The sequence below is a fragment of the Neolamprologus multifasciatus genome, chromosome 10, assembly GCF_963576455.1.
Source record: "Neolamprologus multifasciatus chromosome 10, fNeoMul1.2, whole genome shotgun sequence".
NCBI classification, from domain to species: Eukaryota; Metazoa; Chordata; class Actinopteri; order Cichliformes; family Cichlidae; genus Neolamprologus; species Neolamprologus multifasciatus.
This window is the reverse complement of record NC_140448.1, coordinates 8,545,102-8,563,619: the sequence shown is the minus strand read 5'-3', so window position 1 is coordinate 8,563,619 and position 18,518 is coordinate 8,545,102. Positions and strand designations below refer to the sequence as shown.

Here is an 18,518-nt window from a genome sequence, read left to right as displayed (position 1 = left end):
ATTCATAGATCAAAATATTCTCTGGGGGTTTCCTGTTTAAAAAAAAATAAAAAATCCAACATCATAGCCATATAATAAATACCCATTATTGTACAACTGCCACTGAAGTACTAGTAATTACATTCTCAATGAGTCTAAAGGAGTCAAAATGCGGCAGTGTGGCGGTTTCACCCCGGGGTCCTTTGTGAACACCTGTTCGGTGCCTTTCACCCCGAAGATATACCAGCCTATCCTTTAACAACAATTTTGCTATTCTTTTCTCATTTCAGATTGATCCTAAGGTTGCCTTTCCCCGTCGCGCCCAGCCTAAGGTAAGAATAAATTGGTCACTATCCCCGCTCAAAGAAAATGATTATGTCTCATGTCACTAGCTTACCTAATTTTGTGTGCTCACACAGCAGATACGAAGAGATAAAAAAAATAGTCTGCACCCATTGTTCTCACCTTGTCTGCGCTGTTTCACCAAAGCAATTAAAGTTGAAAACATAAGACTTAAAGGAAATTTTCAGCATGATTAAGGTTATGTTGTTTTTCTGTGTTACCCCACTGTTTTCTATCCATATAATTTTTTTTCCATTGTTTTTATCCCGATTTGCTTATTTCATCCCTCATCACAGCTGTTTGCAGTGGCAAATGTTTTGAAATGAACTCTTTCTTATTATGACAATCCTATAGCAGAGGTTTCCAATTTTAGTCTGCAGCAGTATTAAATCAAGCTTTATTGTCTGTTTAAAGCATCAGAGTCTAAGTGGTGAAACCATCTTGCTTTGGCAACTTGCCTCTTGACTTGACAGGGTCATGACTGACAGGAGACGGGCTCTAATATATCTGCAGAGAATGCAGGCTGTTGGTTAAAACGTTTACATTTGGGTGAAAGGAGGAAATCTGATTATTTGAAAGTGGAATCAAGACCTTCCTTTCATGTGGTTTTAAAGGTGCACATTATGCAGAACGGTGAATTATATTTTGGAGTGAACAGGCCTGTATTACCCTGACTGAATTTGCGAGAAATGATTGGTGACTTTTCAGTGACAGTGATGAATTGCATTTACTGGTTGAATTCGAAGTCTGTTGAGTTGGTCTGGAGTTGAATGGGATTGAATATCACAAGTGATTAAGAAATATCTTTGTTGTGTTGCATGCGTGTAGAATTTCTCACAATTAGCACTGAAACAATGGGTGATTTTAAAAAATAAGCCCAACTCCAATCACGCAGGAACTGTGGTACAGGCTCTTCATGATGCGCATTATCTTTTGTCTTCTTGATTACTGTTCTTGAGCAGTTCTATTGACAATTAAAAATTCAGCATGTGCAGATGGTGTTGTGGCATACAGTCAAAGGCTTTGTTGACATGCCCTCTCACACCATCCCCCAGCTTTTACTGTGGAGACTATAGCACAGCACACTGTAGCGCTATTCAGCATCGCTATCAGGGCTTTTTCCACCTAAACCAGGTGGAAATCGATAATAGATTTTCTCCTTTCCACCGGATCAGAGAGAGGCATTGTTAAAGACTTGGTTAGGTTTCAAATAAGGAATTGGCAGTGCAGACTTTCAAAGCCACAGCACATGGTGACTTAAGGATATCGGCATATGGCTGAAAAACTACCAGTGTTTCTCTGTTTTCTTGTGTGGCAAGTATATCACTTTAACTTCGTCTGCTGTAAGCCCTGCTCATAAATGTCCAAGGTGCAGTAAAACAGCTCAGATGTTTGATGATGCTTCCAGTTTTTAAGTGAACCAGAAACTCCACTGCTGTCGTGGTTATTGCTGATCTTTTTTAAAGAGCATTATACCACTTTTTTTGCCATGACTCACACAGAAATACAATATTTTGAGCAGTTCTACAGGTCTTAAACATATTTGTCATTCTACATTGCGTGATTCATAACTCAGTGAAGTAATGACACCATAACAGAATTTGTGGCACTACACAAACCTTGTACCAATGATTTATAAAATGGCTATAGGGCAAGCTTGTTAGAGGAGAGAAATGGCTGTATTGAATGTGGATTATAAAGGATCTTAAAGCAATGGGATTAAGCCAGATAGATTAACATTGCATGGGTTTGTACTTTAAAAGACCTTTAAAAGAAGTCTAATTTAGAACTTCCCATTTAGAAGTTCTCTCTGTCTCTCTGTGGCGGATACGTTCTTTTGTCCCTTTTCCCCAACTCCGCTGTGTGCCTGCCTGGGAATAGGGATTTGTTTAAGGAAGCTCGTCTTGGCAGTTGCCTCGGCGGCACGAGCTTCGGGGAGCAAATTGTGACGAGACCAATCAGCGTTAATTTTCTCACGGCTAGCAATGACCTCACAGGTGAACCCTGCCAATGACCTCATGCTGCCGAACGCTGCGGCATAGTAACTCTATACAGTATGTACATCACGTAGAGTAATGCTGAAAACAGGCAGGAGGTGAAGGTGAACACGGAGGACATTTCACTGTAAACAACTGAAGGTGTTAGCACTGGGATGACAGGATCACAGGAAAAACATCTTGTATCAGCAGGCATAACTGACACTGCCCCAAAACACGGACAGTTCCAAGTGTCAAGAGACAGTGAGAAAAGCGACAGATGATCGTTGGGGTACCTGAAAGTGGACACGCCCTTATTTTGATTCATATCTGACGTAGCATGTACGACAAATCAGTTTGCCTTCATTTGTCCCGTTTAAGAACAAACGTGAAACCTTTGTGTACTAATGTCAGCGTTGTATGAAATGTAAGTTGCTGTCATAATAAGACAGTTGACTTTTTTGTTTTTGTTTGTACGAGTCAGTTTTTTGCAGATATGACGAGTAAGTCACAGAGCACTGTTTCCCTCTGATTTCCACCCAGCGTTCGAGAATCATGTATATGTATGATTTGAGTAATCTTAGGGGGTTTTTGTGACTATCTGCACCAGAATATTGGTAAAGGGCACAGAGGGGAGATAACCACAAGTCCTGTCAATCAAAGAAAACAGGCTAAAGAAATGCAAACTGGCACCCACATTACAAATGAATAATGTCACCCAACTAAAGCTTATCTCATGACTTAAAAAGAACATTTTGTATTATAAATAGAAGCTGTGCTTACAAGTCATGTCAAAGGTATCAATATAGACCGGTCCACAAATATTCAGGGATTAGGTTGCATCTGAGGATGATTGACAGATGAGAATGAAAGGATTAAACAATGATGATGTGATGCAAAGTGCTTTATGCACATTCATTTATGCCTCGTCTCCTCTTAGCCTGGCTGGGGATAGCCGTGGCTTTGTTAGATAGGCTGCTAAAAGTAGCTTTAGAATGCCACGTTTCTCTGCAAATTCTCAACGTGTAGTTTCCCTTTTGACAGAAATGATTTTATTATCACCTTTACGTACTTTAGATGCATTGCAATGAGGTTACTTTTGAACAAAGGATGTGAATACCAAATGTATTCATCACCACTTACTATAGTTTTCTGTAAAACTGTAAAAATATTTGTCTACATTTCCATCTGGAAATTAGTTAGCAGATGTGATAAGTGTAAGAAACGGGGGTTTTCTTTTTTTGTGGAGACTGAAACATCCTGCTCTAATTAATAACAACAATAATGGGAATGTAAAACGGGACTGATTAATAACCTTTTGGCTTTAATCAGACAGATAGTATTACATAATCGTCTCGTTATCAGTGTAGATGCTTGATAGATTTTTAAAGTCTATTGCAAACCCCTAAAGTTTTAAATCTGCCGTTCAGATTTGCTATTTTTCCCCAACTAAATTTCAGGATTGTTTAGAAATTGAAAATTCTCTGAAAAATAAAGAGAAACTATCAACAACCCACCCACCTTTTCAGTGCTGCCACTGTATATAGAAGGCAGTAAAGAAGACAGAGATGAGTTGACGCTGTTCCATGCGATCTTCTCGTTTGATATTTTGCAGTAACGCTCAAACTGAAACGTGTAAACGAGGCCCGCTCTGGGTTTCCTGGAGGAATCAAAGAGACGGCTTCTGCCGACATTGCTCGAGATTTACCACTCAACTGTTGGCGTCATTACCGCTGCTGCCGGTGCTTTTGTTTCCCACAGTGGAGTCACACACAACCATGGCATGTCCCAGCATGATTTTAATTGCCAGTGGGACTGTGGCCACTTCAGTGGGAGATGAGTTCTGATGGCTTGTTATGGAAATGAAAGGAAAGAGCAACATCCATTTACAGAGCAATGGGCGTAACCCTTCCCTTGTACCTCATAAAGGGATTTGCCATGTAAGCCATTGAGAACAGGTAGTTGGTGCGTCTCTGGGAGTCTGTAGGATGTTGAATCTTTGTGCATGAAAAAAGAAATGTGTACTGCAAAAAAAGCAACTGTGACAATACTTTGAGAGATGCTCGTTTTGCTTGTCGCTGCAGTTTTCTTTACTGTAACTTAAGATTTGCAAACCGCTTGCTTTATCGGCGAGAAAGATAGGTAACTGTGGTAGTAAACTGGTTGAGATCATTTAGGGGCATTACACAGATCCACCATTAAACCACTGTCCAGAATTTTACTTTAGATTGTGGCAGCTGTGACTGTGGCTTCCCTGTTGACGGCCCTCTGTTAGTGCTGGCCTGTCTCTGACAGCTGGAGTTTCCCCCCTTTCTCTTTGCCTCCTTCTTTGTCTCCCTGTCTGTCTTTTCGCGTCACGTTCCCTTTTTTCCTTTGCCTCTTTTCTTTCCTCTTTCTTTCTTTTATTCTTCTGTGAATGGCAAATTGACCAGTGCACCAACCTCCTCCACTTGTCTACGTTCCACACATCTCTCTTAGGGACTGTTTGCGCTCTGTGTGGCTGCTTGCAGAAGAAAAAACCTCCCAGGTGTGTTGAGGTTCTAGAAATTTCAAGACTCAAGTTTTAATGAAGTCAACTAACAAAGCTGCATTCCCTTCCCCAGGCCATTTGTGCTGTGACCACATGTACACACACTGTATTGGAAACAGGTAGTTTGATATCCACATTTGAAAACAAAACTGTCTCCTTTTCTTGTTTTCTTTTAATATTTTATCTCTCAATCTATCATTCTTCCTCACTGCTACATCCTCCTCTTTCTGTGCCCGTTTCTTTCTTAGTCTTTCAGGATTACAAGGCCTTGTAAATCTAGTCTTACACCTTGCTCAGTTATTTGATCTAGATTTAGCATTATGATATTCCCCTTGTCAAAATGATCCTTATTTTAAATGACACAGCTCACTGCTGGGAAAATGAAACCTCCGTAGCTGCCAGCCCCTTTGAATGTCCCTGTGAATTTATTAAAAGCACCAGCTTCCCCGTTCCAACTCAGATCTGCACAGCTGCACGAGTCCAAAAGAATATTCAAGGACAAAAGTCTATAATGTAATTCGTGCAACAGAATGCCGGATCATTATCTTTGGTGAGCGTCACTTTATGACTGTGAGCCCTCCCAAATATTTCCAGTGTTAAAGAACATTATTTCCTATTAGACTTCTTCTTTTTCAAGCAATTTCTGCTGTGCAGATAGCACAATGTTGAGTTGTGCAGGCTATTATCCAAACCTGACATTGCATTTCAAGGCTTGTGGCACAGGTTTTATCCCGGTGAGTGACCAAGATGTCCAGCTGAAAGAAAAATAATATTTTCTTTATCTCTTGAAATAAATGCACTTTTGAAATCAGGCTTTACAACTGACACTAAATGCTCCTCACTGAGACCAAGAGACAGTCCGATAGTAAGCAAAGACAACTTTGACCAAGACGACAGGAAAGTGACAAGCAACTTGATGGGAATTCTTCGCTGTCACTCTTGTGTCACCCCCTGAAAAAAGCAGATGTGCAGCCAACATGAATAAGCCCCTCCTCAGATGGAGGTTGACACAAGGAGTTGTTTTTTCCCCCTGTGGTAATGGCTGCTGTGCTGAAGCTGGAGATGGGTTTAAATCCCTGACCTGTCAGCTCCTTTGCTTTCAGTGGCCTCGGTGGAACTGCTCCAGATGAAAATGGGGCCAGAGCAGAGTCATATGAATGACTGTTTGTTTGGTGGTCAGACACAATCACCAACTGAGTGACCCAGTTAACGGGTAGTCAAAGCAATGCTCAGTTTGATTTGTGCATTTTTTTTTTCTTTTAATGTTTCACACTTTCTAAATGTATCCTGTGGTTCCTTTTTTTATGCCTTCCACCAATATTTATACTTCAACTGAAATATAAATGATTTGTAAATGTGAATGCTAGTGTAATTATTATTATTATTATTATTTATTTTACTGCAAATATAATTCGAATACGCATTTTCTTTTGTTTGAATAATTGCTATTGCGCTTATAAATGGAGGGTACGTACGTGTGCGATTCTTCTTTCCTCTGCTTCACTTTTTTTTCCTGCTGTGGTCTCCTTGGTTGCGGGTGGAGAGTAATTAGGTTTTCTAGGGGATTGAGGGGCTCTTACAATGCTTACCAATGGCAGCCGTCAGGCAGGCTAGTGCTGGCAGGGCAGAGAGGACAGAGGGCTGTGCAGGAGCCTGGCACTGCTAAACCTGATGCTGACTGACAGTAATGAGGACAGCTTGCTAGCCAGGATAGAGAGGAGAGGCGTGCAGAGGAGAGGAGGGCATGGTCCTCCACTATACCTCTCAAGACCTCTTATCAAAGCCTCTGTGCACACACACACGCACACGCACACACGTACCACGAGAAATACAAACACAAGCACACACAAGTTCAACATGTACTAGGTAGACCAGAGCAGATACATCACAGGTCGGTGCTATACCTGTGTTCTTGGGCTTATAAATCTAATAAAAAGGATCAGAAATAAGGTAAACTGTGATTACTGGAAAAACATTTTATAACATCTGGAGACCTTTTGTTCGCTCCCTGGAAAATAGCCTTTAAGTACTTAGAAAGGAACAATGCATTTCCTGAAATATGGATGGTAAATGACTTTAGTGTTGTCTGATGTTTTTTTTGTGTGTTGCGTTGCTGTAGTTACAAAACAATCGACCGCAGCTAGTTATTAGGATTTGCTTTTGCAGTTGTTTCTGATCACGATGTCACCAGGAATCTAAGTGGCTTTGGTCAGCACAACGCAGCAGCATCACTGACCTTGGGGCCTCTTCAGCCGTAGCACTCTTGGATATTAGTGCTCTAGAATAATGCGGCAGGTCTTGTAAATTTTAAAAAAAAAAATTGGTTTAACAATAACATCTTTTTTTTCCATCCTCTCAAGTCTCTACACATCCAAGGCATTACATCGGGGAGGGGCTTTAGAAGGCATTTCTAATTTTTTAACTGTGACCTCTTTGAGATCGCGTTCGAATGAAACATGGGGAATAATTAAAAAGGGACGGCCAGCTTAATCAGGATGATGAGTTCTATTGTGTTGTCAGACGCGTTACCGTGCCATCCAATTTTGATTTCTCATTGCTTCTCAATAAATTTACACCTGTGGTTCTGCTTTTGTACATGCTGTCTGGGATCGGTACAACAAAGAGTGACATATGGCACCCACAGCAAGAGAGGCTCAGGGGTGTCAAGATGTGTGAAGTTATTACAAATAGACCTATGGCTATTTATGATAGCAGCATTTCTTACTGGAAAATTGGGGAGAAGTTTTAGGAGGATCTCTAAGTATATGATTATTTTGTATTAATATGTACACATCAAGGCTATACATGTGATATTGCTTTAAGACGACTTAGCTGGAGTTTTGAGGTTGAATTTAACTGGTTCTTATTTACTTATATTATTATTATTTTAAAAAAAAAAACCCTGACAGAACATGTTGTGTTTTGTAAATCTCTCTCTTTTTTTCTTCTTCTTCTTCTTTTTTTTAAAGCTTTATTCGTGACTCATCTCTAGGAGTAAGGTTTTAAACATTCAGCAGCCGCACTGCATCCAGAGTTGATTCGTAATTATAAAAGTGAAGCTTAAGTGTGATCATTTTGAGTTGGATGTGTCTGTCGGACTGGAAGGATGCCTGACCAGCTCACTGAAGTGTTCTGCCATGATTGGATCCAGTTGTCATTCTAGTGTAAGATATTGGAATTTCACCCGCCAGATAGCTCTTTCTCACTTTGACGTTGTTTGACAGTTCAGTTTTTATGTGCTGTCCTGATTTTTTTTTTTTTTTTTTTTTTTTCAGGGCACCAACCTTTCAGATTAAGACTGATATTCTTTGAGCTAGACAGCTCTGTCAGGTTATTAGCTGTGCTATTGTGGGTGGTGTGATTAGCAGTGATGGTCAATAGCTTTTTGTTGCCCTTTTCTGGTTGAACTGCTTGTTTGCGACACATTTCTGGATCTAAGCTCAGGGGTTGAGGAGGCTGCACGGCATATATTTAACAACATTTTCCCCAAGCTTCGATCACATGACAGAGGTAACTCATAAGTACATAAAGGCTTTTCTCAGTGTAATAATTTGTTTTGTCACTGCTCTCATGCAGTCAGTTGAGTAACATTCTAATAATAACCAAACATGAGACAACAAATAACAAGCCACTAATAAAAATACATTCTTTGCTGTAATTATACATTTCGAGAACCTGCGCTATTATTTTGCTTGTCACTCTCATCGGCTGTGCTTTCTTTTTTTTACACCGCAAAATGTCTTTAGTTGAAGGTGACTGCTGTGTATCTGTTATCACTCCAATGTATACATATTATGTAATTAGCTGAAACCACTGAAAGCTTTGTTGTTTAATTAAAATGCTAAAATTTTGAGTGAATTACTTTTTTATTTAAACAGATGGTGCTGATATAAGATAAAAAAGGTTAACAGGATATAAGTGTTTCAAGATTAGGAGCATAATGCATTGTAGCTAAGTTCTAAAGCAAGTGTCCTTTATAAAGCATGCATGTTTTATATAAGCTAGTGCATTTAACTGAATTTACACTAAATGTTCCTACTTAGCCTGAGTTTTCCTGGATACTCACAAGTGCAGTTGTGTTTAGTAGTTCTTTTGTACTATTTTGTGCTTCAGTACATGAATATGCAATATTGTGCAGTATGCCCGTGGGACTGCTGATGTTTTAACTTTAACTTACTAGTGGTGTGATCATTATTTCAGTTATGTCTATGCTTTGAGTGTTGTGGATGTGTTTTGTGGTTTTCAGTGTTTGTGTGGCCAAGAACAATGACCAAGAGTCCTGTTGCGATTAATGAATGAGTGTAGATGTTCAGGGTTGTTGTGCAAGTGTTAATAAAACCAGTGTTCCTGTGTGGCCTATGTGATAGAAACTGAGGTCTCTGCCTCTCAACACATTATAAATCCACAAATATGAGTGCTTTCTAAAAAAAACCCAAAAACCTAGACCGATTACAGTAGACTTTTCTGTGTTAACGATAGCTTAAGTTGAGTTTACTATAAAATCTTCTAAATTGAGGTTATATAAAATGCATTTAGCTTAAATAATAGAACCTTTTTACTTTGGTATGTAGTAGTTGCAGCAACCAGCTGTTTCCTCAGAGTTTGAACACCCTCACTACCACTTTAGATTGCAAGACAGTTTATATGGAGGAAGGCAACCCGTCTCCTACAGTCGTTGTCTGCCTTAGACAGACAGCTTTATGTTTCATTTATAAATGCAAACAGTTGACCAACACATTGCAGTCAGTCTGATGAACACAGCTTGTCTGTGACATGTCTCTCTAAAATAGGGGACTTGACTCAACTGGTTGCAAGTAGTCACAGCCCTCAAAGCAACTAATTGCACACAGCTGCAATAATGTTGGTCGCACCACTGCTTTCTGTGTCGTGACTGTAGCACTGCCTTCCCCTTGGAAGCTGACATTACTTAATTTTAAGGCAAAAATGTACGTTTACATTTGTCTTTTAAAATTATTATTATTCAATTTTATGGCGCGAAATATGCTTCTCAATGTTCCCACGTAACATAAAATCTTAATGGTATTCTTGGAAAATCTGGATATGTTCATATGGTTGTGATAAAACAAGGGAAGATATATAATAGCAGAGGCTGCACTGCTATGCTAGGTTATATGGAGTTGTCTGTTCTGAGATTCATAATAATGCACAATTTTTCAACCTAAATGGGGAAAAAAAATTTCTGCACTGAGCTTAAGTCGTATGCTTCTTATTTCTTATTTTTATACGATGACAGCTGCTGCTCCAATGTGTCATATTGTGTACCTAAAAAATATACGTGCATGTGTTACACACCAAGCCTTCAATACTGAATTACTGCATCTAAGTCAGGGTGCTAAAGAGCTTAGCTGTTCCTCTACATAATGCCTCGGTCCTCAGCTGTGACCTTTCTCTTCCGCACATCATTCACGATTATACTGCTGACATGTTGGCTCATGCCAATAATTTTTCATTGGAGGCAGTGTCAGCCACATCATATTTTATCATCTGGATAAATTTGTGTTGTGTTTTCATGTGGGCTCACCATAATTTGTATTTGTCTGTTTATGTGCCTGTCCTAGAGATTAGATTTTGCATTTAATTTAAGTCGGAAAAGAATTCAGATGTAAACACAATCTGGCGCCAGAAGGAGGGGAAAAAATGCTTATATTTGTGTATAGTCTCAAAATGAGCAATATGTAATATGAATAGGATACAGTGCATGTGTCAGTATGTGTGTAAAACAGTGAGTGTTAAGTCTAATTGTTGAATGTTGGCTTTGTGTTTCTTAAATTTGTAAGGTCTTAGTTCAATCTATAGGATCAAGACATTCCTTTGTCTCTGACCACTGGCTGGAGAGGCTTTTATTGCAGATACATTCTATCTGGAAGATCTGTTTCTTGTGATGTTGCTTCCTGCTTTTATGATCCTTTTGGTGAGCAGGAAGTCATGCATACAGAGACACATGCATACAGAGAGAGAGAGAGAGAGAGAGACACACACACACACACACACACACACACACACACACACACACACACACGTTCTTGCACATGCATACAGATGCTTACACATACACACACATAGTGCCTTGTCTTAGAACCATTGGGGGGGGGGGGGGGGTTACAGTGGGAGGTGCTTGTGTTGTATTGTGTATTGTAACTGTCATGTCAATAAAAGGCAGCGGAGGAGGCCGTCGTCGGGGTCAGTCTGCGGTAGGATTCAGGGTGCTTTCTGAGACACCGGCCGGGGCCTCCCTTGCTAGCAAGTAAAAGATGTTCGTCTTGTTTTTGTCATTAACGAGAATAAGTTTCTAAACTAGCGGGGCTTGTGGAAACACAGACCCAACAGAGAGCTTGCACAAAAGTGAGGCATGCATCAGACACAGTGTGTGTGCACAGACTCAGTCCATAATGATCACATGGTGCTTGAAAAATTGAGGGGAAAAGTGGCAGAATATTAAAAATGATAATTTTGTGTATGATGTGATTGTTTGGGGTATTTTACTTATAGGCAATATTTCATATGGATGAACAGTGTTCAAATGCAGATTTTTGCATCCAGATCTGAGTCAAATTCAATTCTTTTCATGCTTAATGAAATGGTCTCCAGAGTGATGTCGTTTCCAAGTGCACCTTATGCACTTCTGTGACTTAGAAGTCAAAAAATGCGACTTTATTAGACAGCATTTGAGTGCTCTGTCTGCAAATAACAAAATAGACCTTGTAACAGAAAGCCTCTTTTTTTTTCTCCTGCTGTACGATTTTTTTTGTGTATAAATTGTGAGCTGCTTTGTCCTGCAGTTGTAAAATATAAAGGAGTAAGTGCATGTTGAATTAATAAAATAACAGTGGTTATTATAGACAGCAGGTTATGAATCCCCCCACCACCACCACCACCACCACCACCACCACCTAACAATATAAGTAATTCTGCAGCTAGATGGTCTTTGTAGTCCATGTGAGACAGCGCTAATTATCTTCAGAGTTCTAAACAGTAACAAACCATCACCTCCACACATTAATCAGTCTTTCTGAGTTAGTGACCTTGTCGTGCAACTTGGTTTCTTTCAGTCTGACTGCATCAGTTGCTCCATCGATCATAAATACTAGTCAAGTGTTTTTTTTAACAAAAGAAAGGATTAAATACCGTTTCAGGTGGGACTTAAATGTTCTCTATGTAATTGAAACCATTGCTTAACTAAAGTAATTACTGCACATTATCCATTCTCAGAAAATATTCAGAGGTAATGTCAGTGCCATGCTTGGCTGTTCACAAATTTGATTTATTGTGCCAATTGTGAGATTTCAGTATTTCCAGTGAATTAATTCAATGGTAAATTGGATATCATATGTCTTGCCAGCACTTTTTCAATTTCTAATATTTGCCGCTCACAGCTATGCACCTCACACACACTGTTTTGCCTCCGTTCAGAGGGTTTCGTGGGGCTGCCAGTTTGGACTTCCTTTTAAAGTAAAACTGCTTTAACCACATGGTGTGGAGCTTGTTGCTTTTAAAAGAAATGAGGGGACCTAATTTAATTGACTGTGATTGACACTGGCTTCTACCACATCAACTGGTAATTTATTCCTTCTAATCCAACCTTTTTTTTTTTGCGGCTGCGCTGCAGGTGTGCCGCTGCTGTGCCAGCATCTTTGGATGCAAAATTACCAAAGAAAAAAAAAGTCTTCTTGCACCTACACGCTCTACATGTGGTAAAGCAATGCCATGAATTTGGACCACTGCCTGTGCTTTCACCTTGATTCATTAAAGAAGATCCCCTGTGACACACAGTTGGGAAATGCAAAAACATCCCAGCGAATAGGGTGAAAAAAAAAACAGAAAACCCACCTCTCCCCTCCTTTCTCCTCTCCTGCTAGTCGGGAATGTGAAATAATCACAAGCAGTTCAACTTTGGCTTGTAACAGTTATTTTGTGACTTAATTTTCTCCCGTGTTATCATACAATAATGAAAAGTGTTGACAGATTCATTTCCTTGCTGCTACCGCCTAAGACCATTTTGTGATTTCTAATTGATAGCTACATGCGGCATTTTTATAGCACTAGCCAATTTTATAGCACTTTTAATTAGGCCAACTTTGACCTTCTGTTCGCTTTGCATTTATATTGCTCCAAATTATTTTCACCTTCTTTCTTCATTAACTTTTGTCAAATGAATACAGTCATTTACAACATAATAATCCATACATGCACTCAAGTAAATTGCTAATAGTCTGTAAATTTAAGTCTTTTATTACACACAAACAGGCAGGCATTTCTGAAACAAAATCATTTTCCTTCTTCTGCAGTTTTTAAGTAAGGAACAGACAGCATAGAAAATAGAAAATGAGTGAATAAAAATACCTCACTAGAATAAGTCTGTAATAACCACTTAGTTGACTAATTTAGTAAGGGGAAGCCCTTACCTATGTCATTAGGGAATACAGGTGTATGATGACTCTCCATTCAGATAAATCCTTCACATGGAACTAGTTAATCTCCCATGTAATACTGAGCAGATGTGTATACTGGTAAATGAATAAACACGAACATCCGATGAATCTCAATTGACGGGGTGTTAAGTATTCATTTGGACTTCATCTTCTGAATGAATATTGAATTTGCCGGCACATGCATGCCAGCATGCGCCACATGTGCACAAAGAAATTTGAGACATTAAACTCTTATTGTGACACCAGGTGATTTTTGCTAATATAATGTGGCACAGCAGTCACGGCCCGAGTCCAGATACTCAGATAGACCAGATTTTCAGATGTTTAAATTGCTGCCATTATGTGCTTTCATTTTAATGTGCGTTCTATGTAAAGCTTGTATCTTAACAAGGACAATTCTAGGGAAATAGGGGAGCAGATAGGAAGGGCTGAATTTATTATATTCACCACCTACAATCTATCGATGAGTCTTTCCAGGCACAGATTGTCAACTTTTTTGTGTCGGTGTGAATTTTTCAACATTATGATTAAAAAGCAAGAAAAATTCCACATTTGGATGTTTGAGGGGCGGTGGAAGATTAAGCTGTCGCCCCGGGCGAACACTCCCGCTGCCCCCCCCCAACCCCCCCCCCCCCCGCACACACACACACACACACACACACACACACCCACACACACACACACACACACACACACACACAAAACATATTATAGCTTGTACATTAACATAAAACTGTTGTCGGAACCATACTGAATTTCACCAGAGAAACACACACACATATGAAGAGCGAGAGAGTATGCATGGGTTGCAAATGGCTACCAAACAGCCATCATAATTCATCATACAATGAGGACAGGACAAATCAACAACTGACAATGACTAATTAGTATTAAAATCTGTAACCTAATGTATTGTTTGGAGTTTAGTCTGTTACTGTTGCTATTTATACCATTTCTTCTTGGAGCAACTGTAACCCACATAATTTCCTTAGGGATTAATAAAGTATTCTGATTGATTGTTTCAGGATGACCTGCCATTATCCAATGACACATCTGCTTACCTGTATCTTTTGCTCGTTTCTCCTCCTCTTCTTTTCTCTTTTTTCTAAACTGAGCACCTGATGGCTTTCAACTTTTCTTGCCCATCTTCCATTGGTTTTAATTTTGCACTCCAGTATAAACACCCATCCCCCAACTCGAGGATCGACACAACATAACCTAATAGACCTACACCTTAGTTCACAGATTCACTTTGTCTAGGGTTTATTTCTGGGATTTCACACAACCCAGGATTCAAATCATGAATACATAATGGCCTTGGATTTACAACATTATAAATGAAATGTGCTCTATTTGGAAGCAGCTGGCCCCCTCCCCTTTCGACGGGTTGTGTGTGAGACTTTAAATCATCAAACTGTAAATTATAAATTTTAAATTGTTATTGATCCCTTTACCCCTGGTCCTAAAGTGTATATTTATTTTCTTACTCTTTTTATATATTGTTTGTTTACTTGCACTGCTGTAACTGGAGCCTCGTCATCTCGTCTCTCTATATACTGGACTGTATGTAGCAGAGATGACAATAAAGTTTACTTTGACTTCAGCAGAGAGCAGGCGCACTGAGGGCTCTCCCGCTCACTTTATAGAATTTCGAAAAAAACATCGGTGCAAATTATAAGTCTGTATCATGATGTCTGGTGTTTTCGTGTTTGTTGGTTTAATTTTATTTTGTTTTATTTTGCGAGTTGGTTATTAGATGCTGCTTCAGCCAGCCGGAGAATCCCCCGCCGCTCCACCCTCTCCTCCCTGTGCCGCAAGCAGCAGGCACACCTCGCAAACGGAGGGCGCCCTTACTCCCAGCAAATGGGCGATAGAAAACCGATTGGTGCCTATGCCATTCCCAATATGCGTTGGCATAACATCGGGGCAGCATGAGTACGAGCAATTTTTTTTTTTCCGATGCCCGTGATGTCGCCCCGGGCAACCGCCCGTGTCGCCCGTATCAAAAACCGCTACTGCTGTCGTTCCAGCAACTCAGGTCTGAATCCTACCTGTCATAGTTTTTCATGCATCACTTTTAAATACATTCTTAATTGCAAATATATTACGCATTAAATCCTTAGAGATAGACAATAAACACTACTCGAGCAGCTTTACAACAATATTGTAGTTTGGTTTAAAATGTAATCCATGCTTCTGACATGGAATATATGTCCTATTAAAATGCATTAGTTCCAGTTTAGTGCTCAATAACTCAAAAAACATAATTCATGAACACAAAATAATAGATTTCTTTTTTGTGACTATTTCACAAACTGACATGGAAGACAACAATGAAGAACAAACGCAGGATATGAAGCAGTGCAGCTGAATGACTTTGCACTTGGTGCAGTGCTCTCTTACCAAAAGTCAACCCGTAGTTAGCATTTGATGGCAGCATGCTGTCAGTAAACCAAATTGCATTGACCCCCATTTTCAAATTAAACAAACATGACATCTTTTCCGGAAGCTTCCTCTCTTTTGACCTTAACCTTCCACTGAATAAACACTTCATGCCTAATGCCAGTTCACCCAAGAAGTAAGTAATACGGTGGCTGCATTCAGAATCATTTTCTAGCTGGGGTGGCTACTTTTAAAGTTTTTAAAGAATACAGAGATTTGGCAAGCCGCGCTATCTGAAGCACTTAATATGCATAAAGTAGACAGGGCCTCCACTGTTGATAAAAACGCCAGCAAACACTAGCATCTATGAATGCATTACAGGTAAATAGTGGCAAAGAATTCATTAACGTTATTGGTAATTATGTTTGTGCCACTTAATGAGGCCCCTGTTTTGCTCCACAGTGGAGTGGACAGTTATTAGACAGACAGTACTGATGTTTCAAATGAAAATAGAGGCGTAGTTTTACATTTGAACTCTTCTGACCTTCATTCTGGCTTCGTGTTACGTGAGGCATATTTGGGTGTGAATGAGTTTGTCTCTCTGTCCGTGCGCCTCGTCTCTCTACCCTCTTTGCAGTATTAGAGCCTTTATCTGCTTGGATGACTTTCTACCTGTATTACTAGTTTAATTTCCTTACCTGCTTAATTGAAATTCACATCTCTTTCTCCTCCTGTGGTTGTGTGTGTGTGAGAGAGAGAGAGAGTGGGGGGATATTAGTGAAGATGTATTTTCATTCTGAAGGTGGCAAGTGATGGACAGGATCTCACAGACAATGCATCCCCCTCAACTACCCTCAATCTTTTTGTCTGCTGAACCTGTCTTTTAGATACCTTTCAACCTTGTCTCTTTCTTTTGCGCTCTCTATTCCCAAGTCCTTCTTTTCCCTGGATTGCCTCAGCTTGATAAAGCTGGTGCTAAATTTAGAGACTTATTTCTCAAAGTCACCAGGACTAAAAGAGAGAGGACCACAGACAAAATGGCTTCTCTAATCCATGTTTATCATCTTTTATTTATCTCTTTGACAAACGTAAAGTCATCACAGAAATTCCCTTTTCCCTTTCGTCTCTCCGAGGCTTCCATAACTTTTTCTGTCCTCCAATTAAATGTCACTGGCTGCACGCTCGTCTCGGTAGGCCACATTTAAACCGACAGCATGTGCAGATGACATCATTCGGCTTAGTGGGGTTGTGCTTTATACAATTAAGGCTTGTTGAGATTCTAATAGAATACTTTGCCATTAAAATTACAGCAGCAAACGTGCTGTCATTGAGTTTGGCCTTCATTACGCACCCCTTATATCCTCAATTTCTTTGTTAGACCTGTGATCGTTTGATTACAGCGTGGCACCAACAGGAAAGAAATTATGTGTGTTCCTCCCAGAGTGGTTTCAGCTTAGAAGCTCGGCTCATCTAATTTTAGTGAGGAAACCTGCTTAGCCACTGGCTAAGACATTAGCAAATAAAAGCAATAAAGCATAGCCATGGAGGCCAAAAAAATCGGAATTTTGTAACTGAACTGTAGCCAAAGAAAAAGGCACGAGTTATTAAAAGATACCACAAGACAGGATGGAGCATGTTATACAACCAAAGGAACAGGCCAGACATTTTAGTAACAAATGTCAGCATGTTTAAAAATCTGTGAAAAATCTTTTATACAGGAATAGAACAAGGGAGGAGACGTGATGTGAGAGAAAGTTGTGAGCAGCCAAGCTAACAGTATTTATTAGATTTGTTAAGATTGCCCACACTTGACTAAAGAATCTTAGACGTCAGAAAGTGATTCAGCAGCTAGATCTTCTGTCAGATCCTTGCATATTTAGCAAGGATCATAGTATTAAACTGTAGAGCTGAACTTCTCAGGGCAAGAAAAATTATATTAGTAGTACACAAATACTGCTAATGTGTGTTAATCTGCTTTTGGTAACAGTCTCTGAATTGTGTTTATTAAAATTGCTCATGTGGGGAACGCTGTGAATAGAGTTGCTTGCAAAATACAGAATTAAGCAGTGACAGAATATTCCTTCCTGTAGGTGTGCTAGTTTGTTTTGTAAAGCTCCGGCAAAATAGTTTGTAATTAGAATATACTTTATTCGCCTTCTATGCAGCATACAGATGGATCGATCCACTGAACAATACCCACATTTCTCACTGTAGTGTTTCAAGAAGCAAGGTAATGGCTTGGACAGAAGACCCGCTGCACTGTCTCTTTCTTTCTCAGTCTCTTCCCCTCCACACTCAGTCTTTCTCAGTGCCTTTATAACTTTCTTATCTCCCTGTTCCCAGGAATACTTTTCCTTTATCCTCTTCTCTGTAGCGTGTCATTGCCTCTTGTTTATATTGAATATGAAGAGTGGAATACCCCCCCCCCCCCAAGCCTGTGCACTAAAAGTGGTATCCTGCAGCGGACCTCCATTACACGATACTGTACATTCTTCAGAAGGGGAAAGAATAATTAGTTTGCCATTTTCCATTCATAGTGCAATTATCTTGCAGATTATGGAACATTTCAGGTGTCTTTAGGTAAACAGTGTCAGTCCCTGAGAATAAGACTAGATAACTAGATAGCTCTTTTTCTCACAAAAGCACATTAGCCGAACACTGAATCGTATCTTGGCTGATTACAATGTAATTTTGCTTATTATCGTTCGTTGATGGGTATAACTGGATCATATTTTTAATCCTTTGACATTCTATTCTCTGTCATCAGGATATATATATATGTATATATATATGTGTGTGTGTGTGTGTGTGTGTGTGTGTGTGTATATATATATATATATATATATATATATATATAGA

The 18,518-nt window shown here is 39.6% G+C and overlaps 1 protein-coding gene and 1 long non-coding RNA gene across 13 annotated transcripts in view; both read left to right on the top strand.

Moving 5' to 3' along the window:
- Positions 1 to 18,518, top strand: part of msi2b (musashi RNA-binding protein 2b) — a 261,495-nt gene that overhangs the window by 10,639 nt on the left and 232,338 nt on the right. For all 12 annotated transcript variants that reach the window (XR_014876618.1, XR_014876617.1, XR_014876620.1 and 9 more), the window contains exon 5: positions 270 to 311. Coding sequence is in view for 5 of the 12 variants with exons in the window: in XM_085175919.1 (XP_085032045.1) it covers positions 270 to 311 (42 nt within the window). In the remaining 7 variants the exon portion in view is untranslated. The remainder of the gene's footprint in view (positions 1 to 269; positions 312 to 18,518) is intronic.
- The window catches only part of LOC146509556 (uncharacterized), a 47,135-nt gene continuing 28,934 nt past the window's right edge, over positions 318 to 18,518 (top strand). Inside the window, exon 1 of the long non-coding RNA XR_014876626.1 lies at positions 318 to 18,439. This is a non-coding gene — a long non-coding RNA (uncharacterized LOC146509556). The remainder of the gene's footprint in view (positions 18,440 to 18,518) is intronic.